At 39.1% G+C, this 12,744-nt stretch overlaps 1 protein-coding gene across 11 annotated transcripts in view; it reads right to left on the bottom strand.

The window, feature by feature from the left end:
* The window catches only part of NBAS (NBAS subunit of NRZ tethering complex), a 355,550-nt gene that overhangs the window by 168,677 nt on the left and 174,129 nt on the right, over positions 1 to 12,744 (bottom strand). For all 11 annotated transcript variants that reach the window (XM_045054925.1, XM_045054924.1, XM_045054917.1 and 8 more), the window contains 3 exons: positions 10,775 to 10,897; positions 6,566 to 6,668; positions 2,427 to 2,656 (listed from right to left, as the gene is read on the bottom strand). In XM_045054925.1, the coding sequence (XP_044910860.1) occupies positions 2,427 to 2,656; positions 6,566 to 6,668; positions 10,775 to 10,897 (456 nt within the window). The remainder of the gene's footprint in view (positions 1 to 2,426; positions 2,657 to 6,565; positions 6,669 to 10,774; positions 10,898 to 12,744) is intronic.

The following is a 12,744-nucleotide window of genomic DNA, read 5'->3' as shown; positions in this document are numbered from 1 at the left end:
AAGGTGCATGTGGAAGGACATTGAGACACAAGCCTAGAAAGACTGGTAGAGATCAGGCCAGGAAGGGCTAATGGTGCTAAAATCATGGACCACCTGATGAAGATCCCATGGCCCCAGTACCCATCTGTATGATGGATACAGGTCTACCTTGCTTGCAAAACTTTAAAATTTAAATAAGATGAGCACTAACATATACTGCTGACTCAAGAGGAAAAGCGACAGAACCTTGTGGTATCTACCAAAATTCTATCTTTGAACTATCTTTGAACCCAGGAATTCTCAGTTCTAGCAATTTATACTACAGACAGACTAGCACACGCCCACACGTAAGTAGGGATGTTGAGTATCATGGTGTTTTTAAAATATAAGAGGGACACCTGGGTGGCTCAGTGAGTTAAGCGTCCAACTCTTGATTTCAGCTGAGTTCATGATCTCATGGTTCATGAGATCCATGTATCAGGTTCAGGAGCCCATGGCAGGCAGGCTCTGTGCTGATAGTACATAGCCTTTTTAGGATTCATTCTCTCTCTCTCTCTGCTCCTCTCCCACTCATGCACGTGGACACGCTTTCTCTCTCTCAAACTTTAAAATATAAGACAATGCATTAAATCACAAGCTAATCAAATAAATTCTAGAAAGTCAAACAATGGAATATTCTACAACCATCAAAAGAGAATGAATCAAGCCTACAGGCACTCATGAAAAAACCTTCAGAATAGATCATAAGTGGAAATAACAAGATGCAGAAAGGTATGCATCCATTTGTGACTTAAGAAGAGGGTAACGTTCAAGAAGATATTTTGGAAAGATACGTAGGAAAATGACTTAAAAAGATAGCTAAGGGATAAAGTTAGGGCAACAAGAATGAAGACAGAATTATCCGAAATATCCTTTTTTCTATTGCTGAATATTTTTATCTCATTGGATGTATTACTTCCTCAATTAAAAAACTAGTTCAGTGGTGTCTGGGTGGCTCAGTCGGTTGAGTGTCCAACTTCAGCTCAGGTCATGATCTCATGGTTTGTATTTGAGCCCCGCACTAGACTCATTGCTGTCAGCACGGAGCCCGCTTTGATCCTCTGTGCCCTCTCCCCCCACCTCCTCTGTCCCTCTCCTGCTCATGCTCCTTCTCAAAAACAAATAAACATTAAAAAACTAGCTCATGATAATTTAATCAATAAGAATGTAAGGGCTATTTTCTATATTAAATATTACTGTCAACATTTCAATATACCCAGCCTTACAGATCATAATCAGTCTGGTGCCACCTTACACACACACATGGCATCTTTTCCAAATTAACGTGTGTCCTTGTGGGAGAAAAAGGGATGGGATGAAAGGGAAATATCAGAAGTGTAGATTTAAAAACAATCTCTGAAAACTCCTGCCAAAAAGATTTAGGTCAAACACAACTCCCAGTTTTAAAAGCTATTCTATTTGATATTTTCATCGTCTGAAATAGAAACACAATCCCTTAGGAGAGAAGAAAAAAAAATTTACTATTTTTAACAACTCTGTCAAGTCCAATAACACGGTTTGAGAAAACATGGTTCTCTCTGTAATAAGATATCACTGGTGGGGGGAAAGTTTCCTTTAAGCTTTTAGCTACTAGTCATTTGGGGGGGAAATTAATCTAAATAGGTACCACAATCACTACAACCAAATTAATTCCTAATGGGCCTAAAATTTCTATGTGAAAATATAACTATCAAAGTAGTGAAAAACAACATGAAAAACTCTTATAATGGTCTCGGGAATTAAAGGTCTTTCAAAGGATGACACACAAGATAGAAACTATAAAAGAAAACAATCAAAATCCTTAAAGATTCTGAACAGCGATTTGAAAATCATACATAATAAAAACTTGACAATGTGGTTAAAACATGTAAGAGATGCAAAGGGTAAATGTCCTTTATGCACAGAAAGCTCTTAAGAATCAATAGTAAAAAGATCAACACTAAATCTCCAGGACAACAGGCCAAAGAGGAACAGAATTCACAGTCCAGAAATTTCCACCTGGAAGGGACTTTGAAGCTTTATCATCTAATCAGGTCCCTCATCCCCAAACAGAGCAAAGTCATGCAAAGCATATGGCCATTGCCTAAATGTGCTAAAAATTTCCAGAACTTGAATTTACAGGCCATCTCATAAATCCTTTCTAAGAGAAAAGATATACAATCTTACAGATCATCGGCAAGAAAGACTGGGAAAGTATGCTGGAGAAAAGGGGTCACGAGAAAGCTGATGAATATTCATAACGTAATTATCTTTCTGTATTCAAGCAATAAGTAACTGTGCCCCGTGGAGGACAGTCAATCTGTGCCTGTGGTGATATATTTTGTAAAGTAAAGAACAAAACCAACAGTGGAGTCTGTGTATTCTGACTTCCCCCCACCCTCTTCTGGAAGAACGTGGAATTACTCTACCTGGCCAGATCCATGCAGCTATCAGTGAGGCTGGTAGAAGCGTTAAAGTACTCTCTGCTGGCGGCCAAAACCAAGTCAATACTTCTTTCATAACTGACTCTGCACTGGGTCTTTCCTTTACGGGCCGCGCTAGCCGGCGGATTTACCGAACAAGCACTGCAGTGCATCATGTGACCAGCTAAGTGGATGTTTTCAAGGCGACTGGAACACAAAAGGCTTTCTGTAAATATCTGGGGGAAAGAAGAAACTGGAATTAGCCTCAAAGAGGGCAGATACAGTGTTTCTCAAGAAAACGAAGGCTCTGATATCCAAACGAAATAGATTAAAAAAACATTCATCGTACAGGTAGCAGTTGCACAAGTGACACTGAATGCACTAAATGGCAAGGAAGTACGCTTTAAGTGGTTACTTTTATGTCATGTGAATTTCACCTCAATAAAACAAACTCATCTTTTAGGAAGAAGAAATCGTTTAACTGAACGCACTAATAGGAAGCATAATACAGTTGACCCTTGAACGACACAGGGGCAGGGGTGCTGACCTCCCCCACGCAGTCAAAAATCCCAGTATAACTTTTGACTCTCCCAAAACTTAACTCCTAACAGCCTACTGTTAAGCGGAAGCCCCAGTGATAATATGGACAGGTGATAGACACATATTTTTTATTTACTGTATTCTATAACTATTCTTACACTAAGGTAAGCCAGAAGTTGGGGCGCCTGGGTGGCTCAGTCGGTTAAGCAGCCGACTTCAGCTCAGGTCATGATTTCACGGTCTGTGAGTTCGAGCCCCTCATCGGGCTCTGTGCTGACAGCTCAGAGCCTGGAGCCTGTTTCAGATTCTGTGTCTCCCTCTGTCTGACCCTCTCCTGTTCATGCTCCGTCTCCCTCTGTCTCAAAAATAAATAAACGTTAAAAAAAAAAAATTAAAAAAAAAAAAAGAAGTAACATTAAAATCACAAGGAAAACACATTTACAGTACTGTACTCACCAAAAACAAAAACAGAACCGTGTATAAGTAAGTAGACCCGTGTGGTTCACACCCATGCTGTTCAAGGGTCAACCATACCTCAATGTGTACAATGAACATTTGAGTCAAATATCTGAAGTTCATGTTCATTAAAAACAGGATTCCTTAGACCTACTGTCCCATACTCAACAGGGCCTACTCTGCTTAAACTATTTATAATAGTTCAATTTTTAAAAGAAAATCTCTGAATATGACACCTATAATTTATGACTGCTTAATGCATCTGAATTCAGGCTTACATACTAGCCAAGCTGCAAATATAACATGGACTTTTTTTTTTCCAATCTGCAAATTAAAAACTATTGAAATAAAACAAGAGCCACTGATAGAAGGTAATCATGCAAACACTGTATTCTACTAGGCAACTAATAGCATCAATATAAAATTTACTGTATAACTGAGATTATGTACTTATTACTTAGTCCAAAAAAAGTCTTAAAGAGATTCCTTTAAATTTACACTAACAACGTCAATATATAATTAGTATAACAACTTCCCCAAGAATGTTCTTCCCTCTTAGGACTCCTCTGTAGGATAAGGATAGCACAGAAACAGAAGCAAGAGTTGAAAAAAGTAGATTTCATGGAGAATAGAGTTTTCTTACAATTAAGGCGACTACCCAATTTTCATGGGATCCCCTCCTTTTCACTTGTTTCTAGGCCTCTAGGGAAGGTAGTATTTTCAGACAGGCCTTTATTGAAATGACTGATAAGGATAATATTACTAATATCTACATGGGATCTGCTATACAATACATATTGTGACAGAAAGCAAATTACCAACAAGCAGCTGTAATCACTTACAGGCGACAAGTGAAAATGGCTTAATCCAAGGGACCCAAATGACTTAGATATGACAGTTTCTCTATTCCTTTGGGTTATTCAAGTAAGCCATAGAGAGTTAATGCCAAGTATTGAAAAATATAATTCACTCACTCTAAAATTTAAAAGTTTTTGCTAAAATAAACAATATACATTTCTGCTCTACCTGCTGTATCGAAACGTTTAACATTTTCAAAATTGTGCCACTGAGCTTTCGAATATCCCCCAAGTATTGTTGAAAACTCCAACATAATAGCCAAGAGTCAGTAGGATAATATAGCATAACTTAAAAGGTACTAAAATAGTATTTAAAAATGTTAGTTTGAAAAAAAAATGTAAGTTTGCCAAATCTGTATTACCTTCCTCTATAACCATTTCAAAACTGTTATAATACGCTTTCAAATGTTTTCTCTAAGAACTGAGACTAATGGCCAGAAGTCATTAAAATATCAAAGTCTAATAAAAAGGTGTTAAAATATAAAACAATTCAATATGTCAAGCTGTTATGCAATTATACAAGAGCTAGTTAAGTGTAATATACTTATTGCCAATTTTCCAATGAAAATCAAAAACAGGAAAATAACAAAACAATGCCATCCCAACTTAAAAACACTACTGCAGACATATTCATGATGGTTAGGTTTTGGATCCCATGTGAATATAGACTTTCTCCTGGAACTGGATTTCAAGTTTTCACTTTAGACACAAAAGGGGAAGCTCCTGGCAGTTATATGTACGTGGTCTGAGACTATAATCATCAATGTAAACTCCATTCTCATTCAAGCATTTAAAAACCTGAAGTTCAAATATAAAACCATTTCTTAACAGTCTATATTAGCACTGTTTTGTTAAAATCACCTTGAATAAAAATGCCAACCAATTTCACAGAATTCAGACCTATATTTATAACTCTCATCAACAGGTCATGCTTTGCGATGTCAGAGCAGAGCAACACAATAAATATTCTATACAATTTCATGTCTGGTTTACTGCCAGAAAAACTCAAAACAGGAATCTGCTTTTAAACTATCTCTCACTAAAAGTGGGTTAGCTGGATCATTTTTCCACATGGACTATGAGTAACTGGGTGGTATGACACATACCTTCCAAAAATAATCATTCAATCCCCTGGGCTACATTCCTAAGTCAATTAGCAACCATATCTTAAGTCTCCTTTGTGTTCTGGACATTCCAATAAGCACCGGGGCACAAGAGGATGAACGTGAATACGATAATGCCTACCCCAGGGGCCCATGACCAAAGGGAAGAACCACATGTGGAAACAAGTTACCGCATTTGAAAGACCATAACAGAGACAAGTTACATGAAAGGACAAAGGAAGGCATCCTAGAGGGCATAATTAGTGAAGTGAGTCCTAAAAATTACCAGCAATTTTCAGATAAAGGAAAGAGGGATATATCCAGGCAAAGGGAACGATGCCGGCAGAGTCACAGAGACGTGAAGCCGCATGGTTGCGTGCAGAGTCAGGGCAGATGTGGTGGACGTAGCGAAGGACGGGGTACACGGCGACCCTTGCGTGTGCAGAGTAACACAGGGGAGAGCGGACGGGAAAGCTGGTGTGCTGTGGCTTTCTCTGCCACGCTAACAAGCACGGCTACTTTCTGATGCTGAATGGAGCAAGCAGCAAATGTGAAGAAGGGGCACGTCACGAGAGGATGTGTTTTAGAAGAATGCTCGGAATCAGTGTAGATGAGAAATATGGAGGTCGGGAGACAAGAAGAATTACAATTTAGCAGAGATGAAGACAGGACAGATTTGACAGACCTTTCCCAGGTACATCAAATACGCTTTAGTGACCAGCAAAACTGAGAAGTGAGAGGAGACAAGGATGTGTCCCTTGGCCCCACTGGGGAGGAACGCACTGAATAACAAAGACAGGGAAGACAGGTGGGGAAGCGCTCAGCTTGCAGAGTACTACCAGGGCGCCTGGCTGGCTCAGGGCTGCCAAGCGACAGGCTCTTGATTTCAGATCAGGTCATGATCTCATGGTTCCTGAGTTCAAGCCCCGTACCGGGCTCTGACCTAACGGCACAGAGCCTCCTAAGGATCCCCTGTTTCCCTCTCTCTCCGCCCCTCCCATACTCTCTCTCTCCCTCTCAAAAATAAACAAACTCGGGGGGAAAAAAGAAAAAAAAGAAAGCACTACTCCCTTACTCAATAGTATTACTTATAATGAAGCCTATGGTCATCACCTTTGTGTCCAATAAACACACTGTAACAACGAAACCTTCCGAATTAAGAGGCAATAATTCCCATGTGTAGAGTTACCTCATAGCAAGCATCAGAATCCAGGCAGGTGTAAACATTCTGCTGCATAGTTAACATGTCCTGCAACAACATTCTCCAATGAGACTCACTGACGGGAGGCTGCCTGTGGAGGGCGGGGAGGGAGGGAGGGAGGGAGGGAGGGAGAAGAGGAGCAGAAGAAGAAAATAACTCATGAAATCTCTCTTCGATTGGCCAAAAGCAACAAACAAACAAACAAAACCATCGGTGTCACCATTCTATGTGCCACACAACCCGCAAGTGATCAACAGATATAATCTCATTTGAATTTCCAGGAAACAACTTGGATCCGAGGAAGAGTTGAGCGGCTCTGCATCAATGCTAGAGGCTTCCAGAGCTGCCTCGGTCACAGGCCGCCTACACTCCAAACCGGAACAGCATTACGTGATAACAGCAAAGCTAAACAAGCTGTGAGTTTCTGAGACAAAGCACAGCAAGATGTAGCAGGGACAGCACTTGGACACCAGAGTACTATTGCAGATTCATCTTCATCACACCGCAAGGCCCCACAGGGGATGCTCTGGACCCCGCCCACCCCTGGCGTCCGTCGAGAGGCTGGCGACCCCGGCTCACCAGCAGGGCAGTGCCAGTCGCTCCTTCCAGTGGGGTCCCTGTGGCAGTCCACAGAGCGACCGACCGGGCACTACAGGGGTTATGCTCACCCAGGTGACAGCCCAGGTGCCAGGCGACAGAGCCTTAGAGGTTAGTGGCAGGAGCTGCCCTGTCGGCCTCAGGAGGAAGTTTCATGCCCCACAAGAATCAGTATCTTTCATAACAACTCCATAGGCACAGTTTTCAGGGTCTCCTCAAGGACATGTCAGTGACCACCCTCAGGAAAGCCCAAAGCACAAAGCCCCTCTCAGGTTTCCCAGTTCCTTTCCAGTTCCTCCGGGTCAGAAGCAATTTACCAACCAGGGATCAGTTTTACACAACCAATGAGGCATGCCCAATCTCATTGATCAAATACCATTTTATGTTGGAAACCAGGGTTACAGAGTTTGAGAAGTCAACGGTTCACATGGTCTTGCAGCAGTCCAAAGGGGTTTGTTAAAAATTTCACTAAGAATCACATATTAGCTGCATGATTATGAACACTGAATGTTCCCGAATTTCAGTTTCCTCACTTAAAACCCATCTTGGAAAGTGATAAAAAATGGAGATTAATTCTTATAAAACACAGGCATTGAAGCAAGATGTTCTTAAGTTTAAAAACAAGCTCAATCACCTATATGGATTTGAAGAGGTCTCGGAATTTCTCTGAGCTACAGATTCCCTTTTTGTACATTGTGAGGATTAACTGAAACTAGAATGTATGAAGAAACACTCCCTCCGTTTTTCTGGTATAAAGTAGTATTCAATAAATGTTAATGAATGAATCTGAAAGTTACAAACACATTTCTTTGGTTTCTATAGTTATATACACGATTGCTAATATTGTTTAGCAGGAAAGAGAAAGTTCTGTAATTCTCTCTGCCTCCCCCAAAAGTTCACCTTCGTTGAATATACATGAATTTGGAATCATTATTTGTTCACTTGCTAGTCTTGTCGTTCTACATAATCATGAATCTCATTGTTTGAAAAGGGCAGGTTTTGTTTTATTTTGATTGGCATTTGTCATAAACCAACTGACCGTTTCTTTACCACACATCTTCTCCCTTTTTAATGCATTAAGAACGGGACAAATAGACTATTTGTGTATAATATCATTGCTATAGGCAGAGCCTGTGTTTGGGATCATTGTCGTCAAATCTCTGGTATCTAGGAACTTTTTCACCTAAAATTTTTTATAAGCATATGCTTCATTTGCTTACAGTAGCTTGTATTTATTACACAAAACATATAACTTGTATCCCATATGCAATAAAGCATAAGAGAATGCATTTTTCCCCCAGAAAAAAAAAATGACACATTTGCACATTTTCCAGGATCATCCCTGAAATGTGTCCATTACTTAGACCTTGGTAGGTTGAACTCTGCGGCTGAACTTCAAAGAACTGGAGGGCTCTTTCAGATTTGGCTTGCAGGTAAATAAGTTGCAAAATGTTCGAAGTGAGTGTCCATCTTACACCAGCTGGATAAAATCAAACTTAAGCATTGTCTAGCTGAATCAAATTCTCATAGCCCAGCTGTTCTTCTGGAAGCCATCAACAATGGGACAGATGGTATTAATGTTTTCTCACACATGGCTAGCCATAAGTACAGGTTCTAATTGAAATAAATTATAAGACATTATTTACAATGGACTTTGCAGAATACATTCAGTAAATATGAACCAAAAGTAGAACCTGAAGGCACTATACCAGATTTGCAAATTAACAGAGAGATCCCTAAATACAAACATGATGTATTAGTTACAGCCCTGGAACAAAGGAATATTTTCCGGGGAGAAATAGCATTGCATTCAAGATGTTAAAACTTGATTTGTGTAGATTCAATGAAATCTGCTACCATTTAAAATATGCATAAGGATATTCCATAGATGCTGAAGGCCAAGCTATGGTAGCATACATGAAATAATTAGGATTCACTTCAAATTAACTAGTTTGAAAAAAAAAAAAGAGGCCATATTCTCTTACATATTCAAAGTAGAACAACCATGAGAGATGAACTATAAGGACTTCAGAAGTATTTGAGGGACTCAAAGGAAGGACAGGAAGTAATCTAGCTGCAACAGCAAGGCTTTCTTGAAGACGAGGTTCTAGAGTGAACATGATCAGAAATATTGACCATCTGTTTATAGTTTTTAAAAAAAATCTTAAGGGGCACCCGGGTGGCTCAGTCAGTTAGGCGTCCGACTTCGACTCAGGTCATGATCTCACGGTTTGTGAGTTCGAGCCCCGCATCGGGCTCTGTGCTGACAGCTCGGAGCCTGAAGCCTGCTTCGGATTCTGTGTCTCCCTCTCTCTGTTCCTCCCCAGCTCGCACTCTGTCTCTCTCAAAAATAAATAAAGATTTAAAAAAAAAAATCTTAAGACTTGAGTTGCGAAAACTTTTTACATTATTCATTTAATAATTATTGGGAGAGGACCATCGATATATGAGGTCCTTTATTAGATGTATGGGAACTATAACACTTGCCCCAGAGAAGCTCATGATCTCAAAAGGAACATAAGGCACACACATCAATCACTATGAGTACACTAGTGAAAAAGACAGAGATAGGGAGAGACAAATACAAAATGTCAGGGGATTTCTTAGGAAGGAGAGTTCCTTGAGCAAACCACCAAGCAGTTTGCTACTGTTGACTGGGACAGGATTCCCGGAGACATCTGGGTGGTGTATGTTCACCCATCTACCATCTCAAGGCTGTTATTGTTTATAAGTAGGTCTGAAGGGTCTTAATGCCCTTACAGTCCCACCATAACTATGTGGCACGTGGCAGGTTGACTCTCTCCAGCTCAGACCTTGACAGAAAGGCCTAACTTATGTATTACCTACAAAAAACACACTTCAAATACAAAACCATAAATTAATTAAACGTTAAAGGTATACCATGCTATATACCAAAAGACACATCATGCTAACACCAATAAAAGGAAAGAGAGAGGAAAATTGTATACAAGGAACTAGAGCTGTCTCTATTTGCAGATGGCATAATATTCAGGAAAACCTACTGGAACTAATGCAGGAGTCCAGCAAGGTAGGAAGACACAAGCTCAATATATATCAAAATTTTAAAAAATATATTTTAACACATACCAATAACTCTATACACTAGGAATGAGCAATACAAAAATGAAATTAAGAAAATAATTCTATTTATAATAACACAAGAAAATAAAATATCAGGAATATTTTATGGTACATGAATATTCATAGCTTTATCTGTAAAAGCCAAAACTCAAAACAACCCACATGTCCCTAAACAGGTGAATAGGTCAACAAAGTGTGATAAAAGTACAGATCAGTGGTAGTCTAGGGTAGGGGTGAGGGAGTGATGGGGAGAAGCTGAAGGGAGGGGAACATAAAGAGGCAAAAAGCAGCTTTTAAGAGTGACAGATATATTTATTACCTTGATTGTGAGATGGTTTCCTGAGTATATACATATATCAAAACTTAACAAATTCTACACTTTAAATATGTGCAATTTATTGTTGGTCAATTATAACTCAATGAATTAAAAAAAAGAAAAGAAAAATACTACTATTTTTAACCATATACAAGTATTGATTAATTCTGTTCATTACTTACTTCCGACCAGTATGCCTGGTCAATCTGACCATCAGCGCGCGTGCCTCTTCTGAACTAGACTGAGTGTTCTTAACAAACGAAATCGGTTTCTCAAGTCCGTGTTTCTCCAAAAGCTCTGACACACTTAAAGTGAGAAAAGGATATTTTAAATTTTTTTTTAATGTTTTTATTTATTTTTGAGACAGAGAGAGACAGAGCATGAGCAGAGGAGGGGCAGAGAGAAAGGGAGACACTGAATCTGAAGCAGGCTCCAGGCTTTAAGCTGTCAGCAGAGCCCAAAATGGGGCTCAAACTACAGACTGTGAGATCATACCTGAGCTGAAGTCAGACGCTTAACCAATTGAGACACCCAGGCGCCCCGAGAAAAGGATATTTTAAAGTCTTGTTACCAAACCAAAAAAATCTAAGAATCTTATACATGTAGCATTTAGGTGTTTAGTATTTAAAAAAATATATAGCATACAGAATGACCCAATTTTACAAATTACCTTAATTCTCAGCCAAAAAAAGTTAACAATTATGTATCCAATTTTATATCCCATACTCTTATGACAATGTACTTAGAACTAGTAACTATTTTTTCAAAAGTATGACATATCTTTATCTAAAAATAGTTTTTGTAATTTTCCTGCACTCTAAAAGCATCAAATCAGTAAAACAAGCAAAATCTATCATTTCAATAACAAGCTTTAACTCTGAACAAACCTGCTGAGTAACTTATTATAGGCAAGGCTGTTAGAAAAGCAATAAACAGGGCGCCTGGGTGGCTCCGTCAGTTGGGCGTCCAACTTCAGCTCAGGTCACGATCTCGCGGTCTGTGAGTTCAAGCCCCGCATCAGGCTCTGTGCTGACAGCTCAGAGCCTGAAGCCTGTTTCCGATTCTGTGTCTCCCTCTCTCTCTGACCCTCCCCCATTCATGCTCTGTCTCTCTCTCTCTCTCTCTCAAAAATAAACGTTAAAAAGATAAAAATTAAAAAAAAAAAAAGAAATAAACAATTTTAGAGTTGGAGCCCCAGAAATACCACAAGGGTTAGTCTCCCTCCAAAATCTATTCTATAAAAATATAAAATATGTCACAAATTTTGTCTCATATGAATCATCTTGAGACCTGGTTTGCCTCCCCGAACCTCACATTTATGAATTAACTACTACTGGACTCACAGAGTGACTGGTTAGACTTCACTAGCTCTTCATAAGAACAGGTTTCATGGGTCATGTCACCTGGTATTAGGTACGCTAAAACATTTTTCAGTAATTGGTGGCTATGAAGCGGAACAGAAATAAAAAGTCCTTATTTTAAAAAATGACTTAAACTAAAGAGGCAAAGGCATGGGTACCATCCAGAAACTGACAAGGGGTTACTGTTTCCTTGAGGTTCTAAGAGCATAATGTGACATCAGGACCACTCATGGTTACGCCCAGGGAACATATGTGAAATATATCGTGTTTATTTTACTGTATCTTTTTGAGATACCTGTTCTCAATTTCATTAGACGAAAAAAATTGTAATCCTCAAATTTGTAAGGAATGATTCTATAGTGGTTTAATCCACTAAGCTTTACTCAAAACGATGCTCAACTTTTCAGGGACATTGGGGACAGAAGAAACACAGCCAACCTAAAATAAGCAAAGCTTGAAAACAAAGAGCAAGCTTGATTTATTAAGCATTTTTCAAGAAAAAAAAAAAACACTATAACTTTCAGAACACAAAGTAACACCTTTCAGTCTAGGCAATAATAAATAGAGGAAACAGAGGTCTGGAGGCAACTGAACAATTAATTCTTCATTAAACTCCCATACATACACAGCACATAAAAACAGTTTCCTTAAATACAACTTGAAACATTTTTATACTCAAGCCCCTTAAATTGAATGAATAAAACTTCTAATTAGTAGACTCCAAATTATATACTTTACTATTTTATCACCACTATAAAGTGATGGTATTACCTATTATTCTATAATTATAT

The sequence above is a fragment of the Felis catus genome, chromosome A3 (assembly GCF_018350175.1).
Source record: "Felis catus isolate Fca126 chromosome A3, F.catus_Fca126_mat1.0, whole genome shotgun sequence".
NCBI lineage: Eukaryota > Metazoa > Chordata > Mammalia > Carnivora > Felidae > Felis > Felis catus.
This window is presented reverse-complemented; position numbering and strand designations above follow the sequence as displayed.